Below are 21,444 nucleotides of genomic sequence, written 5' to 3' on the forward strand. Positions count from 1 at the left end.
TCCAATTAGTACCGAGGGGACTGCTTTCTACCCTACTAAATTAGGCAGCTGGGAATTAATGGCAAGTGAAAATCATTATAATGACAGTCTCTTTTGGTAAGGATTTGAGAAAGTTTCTGACTGTCACCATGACCTCAAAGAGTTTCTGTTACTGCCTATGCTGAAGATGCATAAATGTTGATTAGTGAAGAAAGCCTTTGGAGCACTTTCTGACAGAGCTAGGTCTTTTCTGACTCTTGGGTCTGACGTCAAACTTGTCAATGTGATAAGCTGCCCACCATTCCTTGTTCAAATAGCAGGCTTGTCATGTGCTCAAGATGATCTAGCTATATGATATTTAATAGCAAACCAGAGGGCCTTTAACAACTAAGTTGCTGAAAAGGTAATTGTGTATTATCATTCATTCTCCTTTTAAAGGAACAAACAAAAAAATCATTATTTCTTTGCTATTCCTTTATATGCACATTATTTCTGTTAAATTTATAGGAAGCTTGGGACTTGTCAAAGAAATACTGCAGTTTCTATTTAAACTGCAAAGCCACACATTGAACAGATATAAATGGAAACAGAATTGTGAGTAAAAGACCCGTGGGCAGAGTAAAGAACAGTTTCTGTGCTTTGCTTTGTGGCAAATCCAGTACGTAGTTTTGTAGAATACTGTTTTGTTCTGAAAATCAGGACACTGATCCAGTCTCTATAATATGTGAATAACATTGTTTGGGCTCCATATGTATATGTAGTATCTGTTACACCTAACATTCTACAGGAAAGCTGGAAAGGGACTGTTCACGGGCATGTGTAGTGGTAGGACAAGCGGTAGTAGTTTTAGGCTGAATGAGGGTAGATTTAGGCTAGATATTAGGGAAGAAATTCTTTACTATGAGGGTAGGAGGGCACTGACACAGTTCACCCAGAGAAGCTGTGGCTGCCCCCTCCCTGTCAGTGTTCAAGGCCAGGTTGGATGGGGCTTTGGGCAGCCTGGTCCAGTGGAGAGTGTCCCTGCCTGTGGCAGGGGCTTGGAACTTGACAGTCTTTAAGGTCCCTTCCAACCTAAACCATTCTATAAGCGTTTGATTTTTTGAGATTTCACTGGTTAGAATGCATCAGCAATTAGGTTTTCCCAGTCTGATAAACCTGGCATCAGTCTGATTTGTAAACAGGTATATTGACTCAAATTAAAGAAGGAATGGATGTCCTGCTAGCAATTAATAGTTTGTGATGCAATTAACATTACTAAGGGTTATGTTGTACTGAAAATAGACTGTGAGTTCTTTGCCTTATAAAGGGAGTCATCTTGAGCTGCTGCTTTGAACTCCGAAGCAGTAATAAGTCTGGAGCTTTTGTTGGGCTAGATGTCCAGAAGCTTAAGGACTTGCCTACCTATCTGCCTTGTTAGTTCAAGGAATTTTATACCTCTCCAAGAGACTTGTGTTCTCAGGAATTTCCACTTAGCTCCTGTAAGGAGATCTCCCCCCTTAGCATACTGACTTCCTTGACAGATTTTAATTTTTTTTTAAGAGGCAAATGCTGTGACACAATCAGATTCTGTTGTTTGTGTCACCAGTTGAGGTTGGCAAGGTGAGTGGCAGCTGAATGTACAGGTTTTGTCATCTCTGAATATGGTCCTAAAAGCCAGGTGATGTCCGATGCCAGTACACTAATCTCTTAAGATGGGCATGCCTGGCAAGAAGAAGTTTTCTGTTCAGCTTAAGCAGCTGTGTAAGTCATGAGAAAGAATTGGATGCTGTTCCATGCATGTTCATGCTGGTTTTCCATTGTGATATCTAGGGGGCTAAACGCTCATTAGAGGATAATGCATGTGTGGATGCTGAAAGAGTTGGTTTAAGTATCAAAGAGTTTTGAAATTACAGAGGTGAGGTAACAATGCCTGTAACACACATGCACTAGAGACTTTCTAGCAGGGGGTTGCTGTTTCTCAGTCTACGAGAGATTTAGATGTCTCTCGGGGACAGAATATTGTATTTTGTACTGCAAACGTCAGTCAAAGCTTGTTACAGGTTACCTTGCTTCAAGTTGCAAATTCACTGTCTATTCAACTGCAGTAACAAAAAAATATCTTTCTGGAGCAGTAATTGCCATTACAATTTTCCTTTAGAAAAACCCACATCCCTCAAAAACATAAAACCCAAACAAAAACCATGATCAGACCACACTCCCCCTAAAAAACCCTAAGAAAGTAGGGTAAAATATGCATTTGTGGAAAAATGACATTTGAGCACAAGCCTTTCTCAAGGAATGATTTAAAACCCTGTTTACCAGAACAGCCGTAGGCCAAAGTTACCATGGAAACAGAAAGAATTCAAATAATATTAGCAATAGGATATCTATTATGATATTGCATTAATGATGCTATAGTAAAGGGTCACTTGTGGCTTCATTTGGAGGGCTCACTTTTTAGTGATTTATCACCAATATTGCAGGCTACAAATTAGACCTAGGAACAGAAGGTCCAACCTTGAATTGGCTTATAATAATATTGGGAGGGAAAAAGTATTATATTTTCCTGTTACTAGGCAAAAATATTTTATTTATTTAATCATATGCCTAGGAGAGTTTTGAGTTTTTCATATGTAGCTGGTTTTTAGTCTTTTTCAAGAAATAAAATAGTGCTCAAGCCATAAAATGGATTATCTTCATTTGGAATCCAAAAGTGCTGACTCCAGCAGCATAGATGATACAACTAGAACTGTGATATTATGGGAGAGATTATTTGCAAGAATAATCATTTTGTTCTTGAGCTTGATACCAACACGTACCTTTTGCAGCGCTGCTTTTCTGAAATACTCAAAACACATTTTAAACAGTGTTGGTCCCTTCTGGGGAACTGGGGCTTGAATTCAGCTGTCTCTGCCAAATGAATGTGGCTGGTGCTAGATTGCGGCAGAAGGAGAATTGTTCTGATGTGGTTTGTCAGAAGAATAACATTCTTTAAAGAGATTGCTGTGGTTTGCCCCTCAGGAGTGGTGTGGTAGGTTATCAAAACTATCTCCTGAATTTAAATGTCTTTTTTGGGCATACATCCTCACTACTTGTATGAGTATAGCCTTTTATTTTTCTCTCTGTGTTCTACTGACCAAGTACAGGGAAAAATTAAATCAAAGATTGATTCAGTGTCATAAAGCAGTTTTTGACCCTTTAAATAAATATTGGCTGAAGCATTGACTTGGGTGCTGTCAGGGCACAGCCAGAAGGTTCTAGTTGCTGAAGTTTCAATTGCTGAAAGGTTTACCCGTAAGTGATGTGTTGAATTTGAATGGCTTTGGGAAAATTTACATGACCAATCCATGCATTAAATAATGCACTGTACTCGCATTTCTAAGGTATGTACAAATAAGCTTCACAGAAGATAAGTTATATCCCATATAAATGCAGGTAGAGATACTCAAGGAGCTTTTTCTGTGTTCGGCAGAAAAATCTGGCACAGGAGATGTAGAAAACTTTCCCAAAGTTATATGATGATAATGACTGTATTAGAACGCTTGTGTAGTGCTTTGCCTATTACAAAAGCTGTAAAAACATTAACTAATCCACAAAGCAAATTATGTGTTGCAGATGCATCCCTCTGCTGGGAGGAAAGCATATGTGTGTATGAGTAAGAAAAAAAAAAATCTACTAAAGGAAGTGTTATTTGGTCATTTGAAGCTTTATTGCTTTTCTTCAACTGTATTTTCATACCTGACTATTTTTTTCTAAGATTCTGTTAATGAAATTAGAGATTGACATATGAGAAAATGTAAACATCTTTTTATTTTTGAACATGGAGTATCTAATTGTCTTGATTCTGTTTACAACCAAAGTGAGTCTGAGCACTGTAGAATTATTTGGAAGAATGGCAAGCAGTCAGCAAAATGCCTCTCTGATGGAACTGATATTGTTTTTTTTTTTCTTTTATTTGCAGACTCAAATCTCAAGCTTTCTGGTGCACAGAAGCTTGTGCACATTTTAAATGCGGCTTTTACTTTGATAAGCTATTGCTAAATAGCTAATTCAAGGTTAGGTGATTTCTGACTTCATCTGCTTTTGTCTAGAGCTGATCCAGGGTCGACTTGAACCTGGGTTCATTTGGATACTTTAATAGATGAATAAAGTAGGTTAAATTTTAAGGGCTGAGGGCATCTGGTGGCTTCCAGCTCTCCAAGAGCCATTTGTCCATGCAGCTGGCCTGTGTGATGCAAATGGGTGCATGGACAAGCAAGTGTGGGTGTGTTAAGTGTAGGAATTAAAGATGGCCGTGATGGGGCTGTTTAGGAGACTGACAAGGCCATTTCCAGTGGGATGAAAGCACCAGTGATGGCAGTGTGCTTGCCATTGCCCTTACAGAGGCTGTGGGGACCAAGCTGCTGTGCTTTCAGGTGCTTTGAAACTGGAGCCAAAGCTTGCTGCTGCTTCCTTCTCTGCTTGCGTATCCTTGGTGGTTCTAACCCGCCCCCCGCAAATGAAAGAGAGGGGACCTTGTCTTTGTTTCCTGTAGGTTATCTTATTTTTGGGGTCAGGACTCATTCTGGTTGTATCACACACCTTTCCTGCCTGTGATACCACTTTTGCTGTCATCTTGCTCTATTTATATATTTTTTGCTTGCATGTTTTTCTCTGCATTCTTTGTGCAAATATTCCTCCTTTCTTTCTTTGAGTCTTTGGAGTTGTGCGTTACTCATATACCTGTTCTTAGTGTCTTAAAATACATGTGTGTTTCACCAGTTATACTGTTAGAGGCATTGTCCTGTTACAAAAAACAGTGGCTACTGCTCCTCTGTTTTAGAGCACATATGCCTGAGGTCAAGACAAACAAATACAGAATATGTCTCTGGTTACATCTGCAAAGGTGAATCCTTTGGTATTCATGGGTATGCTCTTAGAGGCCAGTTATGGTATTGCACTGGGATCCATCCTGCCAACTGGTGGTTTTCAGCTGCATGCTATTCTCACCAACACTGCCATGTCCAGGTGACCCATCAGCAGCAAATGCATCCAAGACCATCTGGTGGCATCTGCCATTGCTGTGTTGAAAGAGAAGCCCTTGGAGGTTTGCAGTAGGATGTGGGCTGCTCACCTCTAAGTACCTGTATGATCCCTGTGCATGCTCTCCTAATGACAGAAACATTGATTTACATGGTGGGGGGAGTGCATGTTGATGCTACACGTCAACATGATTATTTGCTCACATGCAAGCCCATGGACTTCTGAAGGTAGGTACCAATTCCCCCATCTGATCCTGACTGGCACGGTGGCCAGCCAGGAGCAGAGTCAGCTCCTGTTATATTGCTGTCTGGACTTGGGCTTTGCATTATATTACATTTCTGTGGCATTGTGGCAGAATGAACACCGTGTGAGTGAGTGCAAACTGAGACCTGTTAGGAGAGTCCATTAGTTATAATCACTCAAGTAAAAGGAGCATCATTGCAGACATTGATTTAATGCACAGAGAGAATTGAAAGGTCAGAAACAAGAATAGGATGAAAATTACTGTGCTTCCCTTACACAGTCCAAAGCGTGCATGCAAAAATATTTTGAAGAAAAGTATTGTGGATTTGAGTCCTATGGTTAGACAGTTCCCTCCACTGATTATTTCCTGTCTTTGTGTCTTAAGGGAACATTAATAAATAATATAAATGGATTTCTACACATTAACCGCAGAAAGTGTTCTTACCAAATGTTATAAGTTTATTTTTTCCTTTCTAAAGTCTCTGGCTTATTTGAGTAAGGAATAATATGCTTTTTGCGTGGTGCTGCTAGTCAGAAAAAAGTAATGCTTTTAAGCTGCTCTTGGTATATGAAAGGCATCCATAAGCTTTACATTTGATACAGAGATTTTGAGGCTGTTGGCAGGGATTCTGTGTTTTTAAAGGTTTTTCTGTTTGCTGGGTTTCGTGTACTTTGATTTTTCCCTTTGAAGTGTGTGGGAGAGTGCAGAAGGGGAAATACTTCATTATGTCCATGAATTATTCAGGTACAGTTCTAGGAGTTAACATTACTTTAAATAGCTCAAGGTCTTTCTTTTTCCTTGAGTATATCGCAGTTTTCATTCTTATGCTGATTGTATGCCATGTTCCTTTGCTGAATACGATTTTGATGAAGTACTATCTCTTGGCAATCTTCAGAAATCATTTCAGACTTGAAATAAGTATTTAATTCTGATCTTTTCCAGCATCAGATATGCAGTGACCCTGAGTAGATACAGGTGAATTGTCATACATCTGACTTCACAAAAGAATCAAATAATTCTCCCTAGAATGTGTTTTCTGTGTGCTCGTGAAAAATCATTGATCTCAAATAGCCTCCCATGTATATTTCTGCAACAAAGAATAAAAGCAACCAGTAATGTTAAATGCTAGCATACTGTTATATATGCAATACTAGGCTGTTTTTCTCAGAGAGGAATTTTATAAACCACAGCATTTCAATGGGGAGGCATGAATACTAAATCCTTATATTTTTGGAATTAAGTCCAATAAAATATGAAAACCTATATTCAGAAAATACTTCAGAACAGTAATGTGGATGAAGATGCTCAGAAAGGTGGCTAGAGGCCAACATGGGCAGAAAGAAAACCAAAACAGAATACAAAAGTATTTTTGTAAACTGAGTCTTTTATGCAATTCTTAAAATATAATTGAAAATCCATCAATCTCTGCGTATAATCACTTATGGAAATGAGACACAGGCTATTTATACTGCGAGTAAAGGCTCTAAAAAATTGTTTTCCTGGGTTATAGGACTTTCTGGATATAATCCAAAGTGGCAATGAAGTAAGATTACCAATTCTTGAGGAGAAATGCATCTGTATAGGACATAGGTGATTACGAAGAACAGTGACTGGTGACCAAAGCTCACCTTCTCGGTTTGAATTGCAGAAGCGGAGAGTGTTTTGCATAGGCACGCTCCAGGGGAAGGGCAGTGATCAAATGCTTTCCAGGATAAGTAGTGCATTTGCTGAGCACAGGTGCAAAGCTTGAGCCAAAGGTAAATTAAAGGTTAAAGTAGTGAATGTATTCAAGTTTATGATTGTAAGGTGATATAAATGTATGTATGTAAAAGCTGAGTGAACTTTCAGTCACTTTGGTGAATACTCCCTTCAGCCATATAAGTGTCTGACACGTTTATGAACTGAGTAGTTGTGAACACGTCAGTGCTTCAGTCTTGTAGCTTCATTAAGCTGCTTACTGAACCTCAAGTTTTCAAAGGCCTTGAACAATCTCCAAGCAATAATCAAGATTTTGTTGCTGTATCGCTATACAGGAATGAAATGGAAATCTGTCACCTGTGCAAAAGAGCCCTGAAAAACACTGGGAAGTGCCAGTCCCAGTGGTAACCTCTGTGTGGATACACAACAGCACTGGTCAGGAAAAAACCCTGTACCCCTTGCTCCGGAAAACAAAGTTTGTCAGGGCTGAATCTCCCTCACCTCCCTCAAGATACCAGCATTCAAAATGAAAACAAAACAGAAGCCATTGAACATATATTGACAAGGGACTGCATGTTAATTAGAATATAATTGCAAAATAATATATGCAACTCTCCAAAGATGCTGGTAATGACAGAGAACCTGTGTCTGTTGCCTTTAGAACCTTGCTGTTTCTTTGTTATTTCAATTGTATGGGAACAAGAAGTCTAGAATAAAAATGCCTCAAAACATCAAGAAAGGAATCATTTGATTGGTGGAATTGATTGCTGGCTGTTTCGGATTGGCATACTTGTCCCTTAAACCCAATTATTCATCTTCGTTTTGCATGTTAGTTGCAAACATTGTTCTACATGGTTTTATCCTGCTTTGTTTGTATACATTGCACAGTTGGCACAATTTTGCCAAGTCCACTTTGGAATTGAATTGCATTGCTTAACACAATAATATGTTTTAGTGTATTTATATAGTCATATATATGTTTTACTAACAATTTTGAATACCAGAGTAATCAGTTTTTAAGAGTATACTGAAATTCCATAAGTAGTAATTTCACTAGGTGTTTATGTGTGTAAATTACTGTTTTTTTGAATAAGAATTTATAAAACCTCATAGTCAAGGGGGCTTCATAAAGAAATCGTATTTGCTTTTTGTTGTTTGATTAAGATGAATAGTAGATTTGAGAGCTGTTACATTGGGCACTTTATATATATTTACAACTAAAGCTGGTTGGTATTTTTTTAGTTCCAGTTTTGTAACTAATTTTAAGAGTTGTAGACTCTGGGCTGAAACGGGTCTAAAAATAATAAAACACTTGCCTATTCTCAAAAATGGCTGAAAATTCAAATATTATGCAATATATCTCCTTGGAGTGATTACAGGAAAGAAATCTGGGAAGAGAGAAAGGTGACGATAGGGAGGGAACCAAGGCTGCCTGGAAGCCCTGTTCAGCAGCCCTGAGTAAACTTAGTATCCACATACACACTGCCTGGGAGGAACTGTATGTCTAATACATCTCTATCCCTGTAATGTTTCAGCTCTTTCTGAACTATCCATGCAAATCACTGCATAGCTTTCAATAATAAGACGCTTCATCTGTTAAGAGGCTGTATCTCTTAAGAATATCTCAGCCAAGTCATAACTAAATTGAGTACCATTGAGTTCAGTGATCTTTGAGGAAGGTATCCACCTGTTGGATACAAAGCAACAGTTTATACTTGTTCTTGCTGAAAGATTTTTAAATATGAAAATTATTAGTCCAAAGTTACTGATGCCTTGAAATATTCATGGATTAGCATCCTGTTCTGCTACAGCCATTATCTGTTATCAAAAGAAGCCTGAACTGTTGCACACATTACCACTATTTATTTTAAATCAGTAACATTTAATGTCATTGTTAACTCTTGTTTAAATAGAAACTTGTTTAAATAAGTGGTAGTTCATCATGTCATAGATGGAAGGAGTGATAAGTAAACTGGGGCTGCCGCATGCCTTCACCAGGAAAAACTGAAACATATGGCTGCATGATCTATGAAGTAAGTCTGTTCATATATTCTTCTCGGAGATTATGATCAATTTGCTGATCAACTGGAAGAAAAAAATAACGTCAGGTTAATTTCAGTCCATTTTAAGAGCAAAACGATGGTAGAAGTCAAGCAGACACCAGAATTAGGAAATATTTCTGACAACTTCCAAGTTGTTATTACACAGCCAATAAAGAGGTTTTTGCTGCAGAGCTTCTGCCTTAACTAAACGGTTTGCCTCCTGGAATAAGTGAAAAGGTATGCCATGATAAATAGACAACAAATGCTTCCTTAGGATTTTGATGGAAGCATTCATTTCTGTTTCTTCATGTAGAAATGTCTTGAAACTATTCACTTTGAACACTCTTTAGGGCTTGATCTCTTCTATTTTAAAAAAACTAATTGCATTATTCTTCAAAGAATGCAGCAGCAGTAGTGAGGGGGAGAATTGGGAAAGGGTCAAGAGATATTACACTTACAAAGAAATTACAATTTTTACTAATTGTCATAGCAACAAAAGAGTAATGGGTCCTGGCAGGGAGGCAGAGGGGCAGAGGACATCGGCATGCACTTGGCAGTGGTACCACTGAGCCATTCTAAGGCAGGTCATTCTAGGAGCCCTTTTTTATTATTATATTTTCTAATTATACATTTTCAGAAAATATTACTTGGGTAGGACAGCCATGGGAACCTAACTAATGCTCTCTGCTTGGGTGCGCTTTTATGCATTCATTAGTTAGGGTGTGGAAGCACTTTGCCTGCAGAGGTGGGTGATGAGAGCAGGGAAGCAGCTGGACTCATATCATTGACACCTGTTTTTTATAAAGAACATGTGAACTGAAGAAAGAGAGAGACTTTTTCCCTGGTGGAGGTACCCAGAATACACCCGCAGGAGCTTCTCTTTGTCTCTTTATCTTCCCTACTGTAGATGCAGTCAAAGAGCGTGTAGGAAGGGGAAGGTAAGGTGGTCGCAGATGCATTGGGAAGGCAGCTGGGAGTCCTCAGCTCAGGTGGGCACGCAGAGGTGTTGCTTTGAGGAGCAGGGTGTACATTAACCTCCTGAAAGTCCATAATTGCAGGGGGAGAGTCATATACAATCTTTTTCCTTATGCTCCATCTTACCTGGTGGAGTTTCTTCAGTTTAGAAAACTGGTTCTGTGTGTGTGTGTGTGTGTGTGTGTGCTTGGGCTTTTTTTTCCAAATCAAACATAACTTGCTCTTGATGAAGGCTATGAATCACTAGATCTTCGCAGGCAATTTCCCAATATTTCAGACCTTGCTTAAGGTACTGCAGAAGATGTAGGAGATGCTCAATTAGCATCAAATCGTGGTCATTACTGCTGGTATGGCTCATCTAAGAATGCTTAGCATTAATATGTGTTCAGATGGAAGTCATAATTTTAAGGTAAAGGAAAAAAGCTGTGTACCTCAGCCTTTTACCTCCACGGGCATGAAAAACATAGCTGTTGTTTAAAAATCACAGGTATTGTTCTTCCAGACTTTGTAATCAAAATGCTTTTCTTATATTATTAATATATAAGCAGGGTATGTTGTAGATTCTCTGAGTAGCTTAATATACCATTTGATCAAGCTTGAATGCATAATAAAATCTAAATTTACAAAAGGAGCAAAAATCTCAAACTCTTCCTTTGTTTTGATATCATTTCCTTATGTTAATCTGCTCTTAACTTGCTTTAGTTATTGACTCTGTTTTGTACGATGTCTAGGGACTAATGGGACACATGTAAGCCCTAAAGGAGATTCTGAATCTTCAGTGTTTCACTAGATCCAACAGTGATTCAAAAATTTAAGTTTTGGATTACCTGTAATGTTAAGCAATGTGTGCTCTCCTGCTTTTATTTAATACAGTACATGTTTTCTTTAAAATTTTTAGTAATTTAGTTTTAGTCTGGGTTTGTTTTGTATTAATGCAAATGCAGACTAGGAAAGCTTGTGTCAATGTAAGTATTGGGTACAGCAACCTGGTATAATGCATCTGTGTATTGCATGTTCTTGGGGTTTTTTTTAGGCTTTTGTACTGTATAGGAAACTTGATTATTTACCATCTCTCTCTTGTCAGCATGAGGGACAGGAACATTCACTATGATGAAGGCTTGTCAGCAGCTCTTTGAGTTAAGATAAAGGGAAGGAGATGTGTGTTTGTCACTAATGCTCATGGATGTTTATTTTCCTTTCTGTACAATGCTGTGCGCTGCTTGTGTGGAGGTCTCTACTTGACAATTGTGCTTGGTATCTGTAAATATAGTAACAGCATCAACAGTGGGTTCTGTATCTCAGAAGAGGTTTTCTCGTGCCAGTGGTAAGTCAGGGAAAGAATGAAGAAAAAGTCTTTGTGTTGCCTGTGAAAGAGTAGAAGCAGAACTTGAAGGAATGATTATGACAAAGGGTTGAGTAGTGCAAGTTGTGAACGTGAATAAGAATTGGCATCTGTTATGGAGGGAAAAATGCTTCAAAAATTAGACGGAACATAAAAAATGGTTGGAACTGAAGTCAGAGAGTGCTTTTTGCTAGTTTAATGTATCCTAATCCTATATTTCTCTGCTTTCTGTACAGCAGATTGCTATACAGAGATCTCACATACAGCTTAATACCTTGGGACAATCATCTGGTCTCTTCTGCATTGAATTCCTGTGTTCTCTGGGTTACATTTGTATTGGGAGCATGAGAGATGAGCAGGGTGTCAGCATCTCATGCAGGATCTAATGACATTTTTGCCTGTAAACGGACTGAAGAATTAAGCCTGTTAAGCAATACCCCTTGCAGATTTGCAAACAAAGTGCCAGCTGGAGAATGCATGAATTATCTTTGATTAGATATTGGTGACAGTGTAGGAAATCATATTATCATGTCAAAAGAGAGGACCATAAAATAAAATACACATGGGAAGAGAATTTATAACTCTTAATACCTTGAGTATAGTAACTTACGGTTTTTGGGCTAGAGAAAACAGTTGCCTCATTGCCTCATTTTGCACAGCTGCCTGTAGTGAGCATAGGAACGGGGAACAAGAAGAAAGTGAACTGTCATGGCATGAGTTGCCTTCTCCCTGCTGTAGTGTCTCTCTGGATGGCAGAGAGGGGTGGGTTTCTTCAGCCCTGATTCCCTGCAAGCGCCTGTGTCTCCTATTGGTGGTGCCTCTCTTCTGAGCCTGACTCTCATTTCTGCACTGGTTTTCCAGGTGGGGCATCACAAAGTCTGAGCACCATGTCATGACCCCAAATGAAGCCTAAATAGTGATACTGCTCTAGTCAGAGTTTACAGCATAAAGATGTTTACCTGAGATATAACTAGTCATGTTATTTTCTCAGAAACTAATCCCATAGGGAAAAGCATAAAAAAGCTCCTGGTTTGAACTCTCTTGATTGTAGCCCCCTCCCTCCCCCCCCATTTGACTTCCAAGTGGATGGATTGTGTAAACCTGCTTTGTCTGTCTGTGGTTAAAACTTGGAAAACAGAAGGAATGGAGTGGGACCTAAGCAGCTACACTGCAGTTAGGCTTTCTTTTCTGTCCGTAAGCCTTTACCACACTTCTTAATATTAAAAATTCGTGAGTTGATCATTTGTGCCTGAATTACCTGTTTATCCTAAATTTGTGTCTCTCTATCCTTTGGATAAATAGAACTCTCTTCAGAGTATAGTGGTAAGGGCAGGCAGGGTTTAGAATTCCAAAATGTAATGAAAACTAAAAACTGATACTCCTATGTTGTGCTAAAACCCCCACCTTTTTATGCTTCATAAAAAGTTATGATTAAGCTTGGAAAGACACAAAACCATCACTGGACTGAATGAGAAAAAATAGAGCCGTACAGATGGTATTGTACTTCTCCTTTTTTTTTGTGAAATTTTCAAGATCCTGTGAAAAAAAGAACGGTGACGTTTATACTTGGACAGTTGTTCTATAAAATTTATGACTGCTCCAGTATTAGTAGAAGAATTTTCTGTAGTGCCTTCCTAAACATACTCCCCAGATCTGTCTGCTTGTAATTGTATGCAGGACAGTTTGCTTAATGCATCTCTGTAATGCTGCTGCTTTTTTTTTTTTAATCTATGTTAGGATGTTTTGAATAACTTGGGCTCCTGTGAGTTGGATGAAGATGATCTAATGCTTGACTTGGAGTTCCTAGAAGAACATCACCACCATCGTTCCGGTAAGTCAGATAAATACTGTGAGGCAGTATTATTTTAGAAATATAAAGTAAATGTAGTCAGTACAATTACTTAGAAATAATTTTCTTGGAAGGGGAAGAGCAGTATGCATTTTGCAGTGTTATTTCTGAATGCACTTGCCATTTAATGGAAAGATTTGGACTTTGCATGGTCAGTTATGAAATGGAAGTGATTTTTACAGCTACGTAAAGTATTCCAGCATCAAATGCAGCCCCATCTGTTTTTTAGATATTTAAAATGACTGCTGCTTACCCCAGGCAGTTACCAAAAAGACCATTCTGTGTGCGCCAGAATAATGTGCTTCGAATAGAAGTTTGACTTCAGACATGAGTGTAACTGGGTCCTTTCTCTCATGGTTGGTTAAGTCACTGTTATATCCAGTATATTATAATAAAGATTTGTAGCAGCTTCCTGAACAGCTAAGATCATAATGCCTAAATGACATTATACTTGATGGAAAAGTAATTAAGATGGAGATGTGACAGACAATCTTTCTACTCTTGGCTCATTATCCAGAGCAAATGAGATGCTTTTAAACCAGAAAGATATGTGTTGCCCTTTGAAGAATGGTGACCATTTCTATTCTGAGATGTAATGTAGGGACACGTTGGAATATACACCTCATTTTTAAATGCCAAGGTGTTTGTCTTATTAAATTTTACTCTTGGATTTATCTCTTTGATGGTGGGTCTAGCTGAAAAAAAAAAAAAGAGGATTTGCCTAGGTGTCCCTCTTGGTTTTGAGTCATTTGGTTGAAAGAAAGAGTTGGTAGGATGGAGCCACAGTATAAGCAGACTGAATTTCACCAAATAAATCTGATGTCTTTATGCTGGGTTAGGATCTGGCACAAAATGGTTAGATGTGGTTGTTTCTAAGTTATTGTCTTAATTCATGTAAGATACTGAGAGTCTTGATTTTTTGAAACATTTAACGTTTGAAAAGAATTCAATTTCTTTATTTGTCGAAGTGGGGTAACTAATGAATCTGGCAAGTTCCTGTTCTTCAAGAGCCTAAAATTCTTCAAGAGCCTAAAATTCTTCAAGAGCCTGAAGTGACAAATTACATGAATACAAGGGATATTGTTACATCTTTTTCTTGAATATCACAAAATCTTCCTCGGTCAGCAGGCCACATACAGCAGGCTGTAACATTGAAACAGAAATTCTGAAGGGTAGCATTGCAGTTAATAAACATGATTGATAGGCTGGTTAATGGTGAATTGAGAAAGTCTCCTAACTGCCATTAGGAGCTTCAGATTTTTAGAGAGTCTTGTTAGTTACATCCAGATTTTAAATAGCTTCTGCTTTTTCTTTTTTTTTTCCTTGCTGTGTTTGAGAAGAATAGTGTTTGTTAGGGTGAGGATATATCTTTTGGACTTTCTACTGAAGTTGACAACATAATAATAATAATTTAACAATATAATTGTATTGATCTACCATGATATTAGTGGTCACTTATAAATAGAAAATAAGATTCTGTTGGAAGGATTTCTGGGAGAAATGGGTATAACGGATTGAGTTTTAAAAGAAGAGCTAGGAACAGGGAGACATTGTTCTGGAAGGTGGAACTGTATTAAAATACAGAGCTAGAAATAAGAGACAAAGATCTGTTGCCTTGTTCATTGTTTATGGTTTTTTTTTAATTTATCACTCACTCCAACTTGGTTTTTTACTTCTGTCCTTGTTCTGTCCTTTTACCTTTTTCCTAATAGGGCTGATTGGTGTCCAGCAGCATCCTCATCAAAAGGGGTTCCTGCAAAAAGGAACTGTGAATCCTGATGAGTACTAGAAATTTAAAAAAGATCCATAAATTTTCTCTAACTATATAGTTGAACATAAGGAGACACCTTAAATCCTTGCTTACATACACCTACTTTGAATGTAGATTTTTGTGCCCTGCAAGTTTTACCAAGGCTTTAGAAGTCTGGAATCCCCTCCTTTCTGTCCTTCTCTCCATAAGTGAGTTTACTGCATTAATTTATTACTTCTGCTTCCATATTAAAGGCTGTGATGCTGAGATAAAGAATGTGAGACAGGGGCGTTTTATTATCCCACCTAACACAGTTGCTTTGAAATTTAATAAAATAATATTTATATAGTACACGCTTAGTGGAGAGCACTACTGAACACAAATGCAAAATATTCATCAACTCGACTTACTGAGATTTTTGCATACTGTTCTTAAGATGGAATATTTAAAATGAAGCATAATATGACATACATGATGAGCCTTGAGGGTGCCTTTTTATTACTCTAAGTAAATTAGACTTTTAAGATATGCTAGAACGTTGAGTTCCTGTTATAAAATAATGAAGCTAGTGGTTTCTGTTAGCGGGAAACCATTGCTGGTTTATAGAAAGTGGCAGCATTAATTTAACCTTATTCATTTTCCTCTTCCCTGGTGAAACATTACTTACTTGATTGCAAGTATTGATTACTCAAATATATAAGGAAGACCTTTACATTCAGTGATATAAGCAGTGGGGAATTTATTTAAGTAATGTGCATTAATGTGGTTGAGTTGTGTGCTTGTGCAGTGCCAAAGCCCATTGAAAAAAACAATATTTGGTTTTGTATGGTTAGGTTTGCATTAAATCATGACTGCAGTAAATGGTAGCCTTTTCTAAAAGTTCACAAAGGCATAGTTAGCCAAGGTCTTTCGTGATTTCTTAGCTGTTTGCCATAGGTGTCATAAAACCAGGACCCCTAGATTGTTTCACAAAGCTGCATGTGTGGTCTGGCTGAAGTCGGCAGGACTGCTCTCAGTACCGAATATAAAGCACATGTGTGTGTCATCTCTGCGTCAGGCTCTACACTACGCAGCGACTACTCATGAGTGCGATATTGATTAGCTGTGTACCCAGACTGGCCTGTGGCATCCATCATGTTGTTGCTTGAATGCTTGCTGAATAGTTTTGAATAATGTAGCTCACTATAATTTTTAGAAGAGATTTGTCTTCAGTTGGAGCTTTAACCATTTTGGGCTTAATGCCTCAGCTTCATCTGTAACGCAATGATCCAACATAGAGTAAAGCATAGTTATTTCACCCAGTGTACTTCAGAAATTCAATTAGTCTTATTTGCTGGAAAATAATGAATGAAATATGGAAATATATAAGTGTACTTTAGCATCCATCTGAATATTGTTCAACTCTTAAAAAAGCAAACACTTCCAGAGATAGGGCACACATTGTTCAAACCTAACTTAGATTGTTAAAAGCTTTTTAAGAGTGTATTTAATTCTCTCTGTGTGATAATACGTGCTTTGGAACTCGCTCAAGGTTTATGAATGAAAAAGAGCCTGTGTGACTTGACAAAATTACTTTTGACATGGTGGCAGTGACTTTTATATGCCATATATTTTTTTTTCTTCTGTTAGTGGGTGTTGAGGAAGAAGGGCCTGTTCTTGGTGTAGCTTTGTATTAATACAACTGAAAGCAATAAGCACTTGAAATTCTGATGTAGTTGTGTCACTCTTATGATGTAATGCTTGCTCATGAATAGATAGATTTCTTAAATAGATACCCTTTATGCTAGAATAGATTTATTAAATAGATACTCTTTATGTTTAAAAAGTAATGCCATGGCACTGTATCTGCTTAATGCTGTCAGTAATAAACAGGGAGAAACATGTTGTAGTGAAATTGTTGGGAACTGTGGACTCACACCTTTGTCACATGTTTGTATTAGGTGTTTTCTATTTAGTACAGATTAGTGAGATTCTAAACATAGTGTGTTAGGCTAAAGAAATCACAATACAGTTTTTTATTACAAGTATTATTTATTTAATGAATTACTTTGTGGGTTTTGCAAACTTCTGAGGGCAAAGCAGTTTGGCTTTTGAGATGGATGCGCTACTTATATATACTCCCTTAAATGCCGGATTGAAGACATCATACCAGATTACAATCTTTTATTAACATAATTACAGTAGGTATTAGCAGCCTCACCAGCAAAAACTCAGTGTATTAATTTTTTTTGAAAATAAAAGTCAGGAATTTTTATTTTTTTTTTCTTTTAATTCAGATAGCCTGCAGATCAAATGCCATCAGTACCCAGCCAAACAAGTGTTGGTGTAATGACCCAGTGATGTTAATTAGGGAGTTGCTGAGTTGCTTTGAATGTAATGAACAAGCTGAGTGAAAATTCTGTTGTGGGGTTGGAGCTCCTTCTGTGTCTATTATTAAAAATAATTAGTACATTTAATTAATTTTTTAAAAATGGAAGTTAGGGGTGGTGAGTTGTGATGAAATTCCTTTGGTGTTTTGGTTTGGGGTGTTTTTTGGTTGCGGGTTTTTTTTTTTTTTTTTTTGGACAAGGAATGGGAGAAATACAGATACTACTGAAGAAAAAATACAGAAAAATTCACTGCTGGTAGCAGGCCATTAACACAGGTAGTTGCAAACTGTAAAGCAGAGATAAATTTACTTGTTCTTGAAATGCAAAACATTATCTAAATGTAGTAAGGCAATAGAAAAATATGCTGTATTTATAAATTATACTACTTGTTTTGGTAGCAAAACACTGCAGACCAGCTCCTCAGCCATGGAGGATGAGTGGGGATTCATTGAAATAAAAAGCACTGACTTTGTCAGCCCCCAAGCACAGGGGTTGCAGGGTGCCTTTGGCTGTGGGTACAGTCCTCAGGCAGCCAAAGGCTGGCACTTGTCTGAAGCCTGGAGTTGGCATTAGTGTCTGAGGAGGAGAGTATGGGCAGTAAGTGTGGGCAGGGGGCTCTGGCACTAGCACTTCTGTTGTCTGTGTATGTGGTACCTTATTTGGCTGAACAGTGGCACGGGACAGAAAGTCGAAAGGGACATACCACTTGGTGGATGTTTTTCCTGAGACTTCGGTCGAAGCAGACCTCCTACTCTAAGCAGAAGACTATTAGAGTCTGACAAAGTGCTGGTGTAATTTGTTTGCCTTTGTCAGTGTGTGGAAAGCAGACATCTCAGTGTTTTTATAGGAAAAAATATCCTAACTATGTATTTTTGGCAGACAGCTGCTTAGAACTAGAGGATAGATAGGTAGGTAGTCATTGAAATGTCTTGCTTTACTCATGAATGTACTGTTGGCAGCAAATACGTTTCTTTGTTTAGAAACAATGATCTATTTTGATTTTCAATTGGAAGTGAGCATCCAGCTCCTTGAGCTCTTGAAAAGGCTTTATCTTTCCCAAATGCCACGTTTATAGATTCATGTTACAGACCAGGTTAAACTGGGGCAGCATCCCTTTTGTTTTCAGCTTGAAACGTGCAATAATGGTTCAGTTTGCATTTCCATATTAAAAAATAAAGATTGTGATGGTGAGCTAAAAAAGACCTCTATGTCTCTGCAGAAAAGGAGGTTCACGGATTGTTTCACTCAGTAACATATTATCACTACAGACTTTAGACAAAAGTTAATTAAAGTAAGCAGTTCTTACTATGAACATGACAAAACCTGGTGTGTGACTTTAATTACACCACTACATAGGTATCCTTATAACAGTTAAAAGGTGAAATTCTTATTTTTAATTTCATATATTTCCATAGCTGGATAGAATCAGAGGGATTTTTGTATATTGAGAATGACCTATTCTACTAATCTACACTCCTTCTTCAAAAGCATTGTTAACAAATCTGACAGTAATTGAGTAACTTCAGGTCTCCAGGGAAATGAAATAAAATTTGTCTTATAAACTCTTCTGTGTTCTAAAGCTTCTGAAAGAACATTGGATATAGAGAAATGTGTGGGGGTTTTTTTGGTTGTCTTTTTTTTTTGTGGGCTTTGCAATGTAAAAATAGGTAACACTATCAAATGAAAAGAGCGAATCTGTGTTGGTCAATAATCTTTGTGTGTTTGTGGCTCGGTGTTTTATTAGGAGTCTTAAAGCTTAAGTTACTGATTTGGATGTTTATCATGGAGCAATTAGATTCTGAATTGAGTCTGTATCTCAATTTCCCATTCTTTCATAATTATAGTGTGACATTTAGTTACAAATCCTTATTCATCTTGGTATGCTCAGCCATCGTTTACTGAAAGAACCAGGGCAGTAATTAAATTAGGCATACTGCCTTCCTTCATTCCTTTGATTTTATACATACATTGAGATGAAACATCATCTTTAATAATATCTGCAGGCAGAAAATAGGAGCAATAATAAACATTGTGACAAATCAAAGCATATCTTCCTATTTCAAGCAATTCTGCATTTTTAGATGGCAAAGTTTAAGTGAGGTGCTGAGTGCTACTTTTCTATCATACTTCATGAGTTTACAAAGATAGATCTGGGCTGGCTGTCTTGCCAAAATGGAAATGAGAAGAATGCTGTTTTTTCCTCCAATTTTGTGAGTGCAACTGAGACATTTAGGAACTAATCAGGGCAACTGCAAGCTCACAATTATTCTGCAGAACAGCTGTAACTCAGTTCATATGACAACTGCGCCTTCCATACAACTGCAATGATCCTACTTGAAGGTCAGACTGGAACTGTGTGGCTCAAAAGAGAGAGTCAATGGCTTTTGACTTTTTAAAGTATTTGTCTCTGGGATCCTTGTATCTCCACTCTTAGGTAAAGAAAATAAGGGTAGTCTGCTAGTTAAGACTACGTTCTAGGTCTCCTGGGTTGAGCTGGGTTCTTTGATGCATGTTTCCAGTGTTACCCTGGGCTAGTCAATTTACTTTTAGCATGTAGAAAGCAGTACTCCAATAGTCATGGGGATTTGGCATTGAAGTTTGAGAGATACTCAGATACCATTGGGATGGAGATACATTAATAACTGGAGTCATTAGACTCTTTAGAGGCTAATTATGTTACATTTTGTACCTCTCAATACGTCATTCCAGGAAGTGGAGCAGACACTACTTTTGCTGGAGTATCTGCTGCTCTTACTGCTGCTAGTTTTTTGTCTTTCCTTCTGCTGAAAAAAAAACCCAAAGCAAAATACAAGTTTCTTGGTAACAGGGGGAAAAAAAGTGCTGCAAAAGCCTGTCATGCTCATCAGCTAAAGCCTGGGCTCAAAAATAAATTACTTTTTAAATCTTTCCAAAATTGCATCTACTATTACTGAAAGATTGGGTCATATCTGCTGCGGCGTTTGAAAATATTAGTTGACTTTATTGTAGTATGTCACGTACCTGAGTCTCTTGTGATGAGAGAGCCTGTTGTCCCTTCTTTTATCCCTCTGAGGATTCTGTCAAATACTTAATATTGTTGGGATTTTGTCTTTTTATTTTTATTTTTGCTTTTACCTCCAAATTCCCGTGAGGGAGAAGGAATTCACAAATAAATGCCATGAAGGAAAGTAAGCCCTGAGATTTGTTGCAGCTTAGTTTCAGCTTTTGGAGGTGGGGTCAATAGGTATCAATTGCTTTGGAAGTAAATCAGGGTACATGGGCTTCCTGAGAATGTTTTGGCCTCTCAGAGACACCAGTCTGTGCTTTTGGAGTGTATAGCCAGCGATTTTTCTGTAGCACATTTTAAGAAGGACACCATACACCTCTCTGCTAAACGAACAATTTGAGATAAACTCGGAAAGGTGACCTGGAAGAAATTTTCTGCTTTTACCTTCTGTACTTAGGTCTATTTTAGGATTGCTCAGTCTGACACCAAGTCAGTAGTGCCTGGCCATCTCCTCCTCACATGCCTGGTTTCAGAATTCTTCCATGTAACTCCTACTATTAGAGAATGGCTTTAAAATGACAGTTTGTCAAAGTACCTTCTTGCCACCTCTCCATCAGCTTCTGCAAAAGACAATGCATCCTACCAAGGATAACATCAGTATGACTGGGGTTTTTGATTTTTTTTTTTCTTTCTTCCTTCTTTCCATAATGTTGTAACATCTTTAGGAGGGAGAGCCTGTTTCCCATGGAGATTTAAAGGAAAGTTTGGTTACAGATAACAATATTCAGAATGCACTTTGAGAACAAGCCCTGGAGCTGCTGAAAGTAATGGCCCCATATAGTATCCCTCAGCCCATGGTGCTGTGTGTGTGTGCTGTATGTAGTGTGTACATAAATTAATAGTAATTTATATACCTAGTAGTTACGTACCTAGTAGTAAGTACATAAAATGTACCTGACAGATGGAAGGCTTTTCATTGAGCTTTTTCGGAGTTTTAAATGCTTCACTTCTTCACACCCAAGTTTTGAGAAATACTGACAGATTTTGTTTGTAGCTGAGTAGCTGCTGAATCTGCAAGGATGAGAAATAAAACAGAAAATTGGTACTAAATGAGTGTAATGCTTTTTGGTTACAGGATGGATACTGTGTTCGTTTTGTCTTCCCCCTCTAAATATTCTCAGCCGCAGAAACACAGTACACATATATTTA

The 21,444-nt window shown here is 37.9% G+C and overlaps 1 protein-coding gene across 1 annotated transcript in view; it reads left to right on the forward strand.

The window, feature by feature from the left end:
- CCSER1 (coiled-coil serine rich protein 1) overlaps nt 1-21,444 on the forward strand; it is a gene marked incomplete at its 3' end in the record, with an annotated part of 600,835 nt that overhangs the window by 42,520 nt on the left and 536,871 nt on the right. Inside the window, exon 3 of the mRNA XM_084262954.1 lies at nt 13,019-13,112. Coding sequence (XP_084119080.1) covers nt 13,019-13,112 — 94 coding nt within the window. The remainder of the gene's footprint in view (nt 1-13,018; nt 13,113-21,444) is intronic.

This window comes from Gallinula chloropus (genome assembly GCF_964237585.1).
Source record: "Gallinula chloropus genome assembly, chromosome: 4".
In the NCBI taxonomy this organism is placed as follows: domain Eukaryota; kingdom Metazoa; phylum Chordata; class Aves; order Gruiformes; family Rallidae; genus Gallinula; species Gallinula chloropus.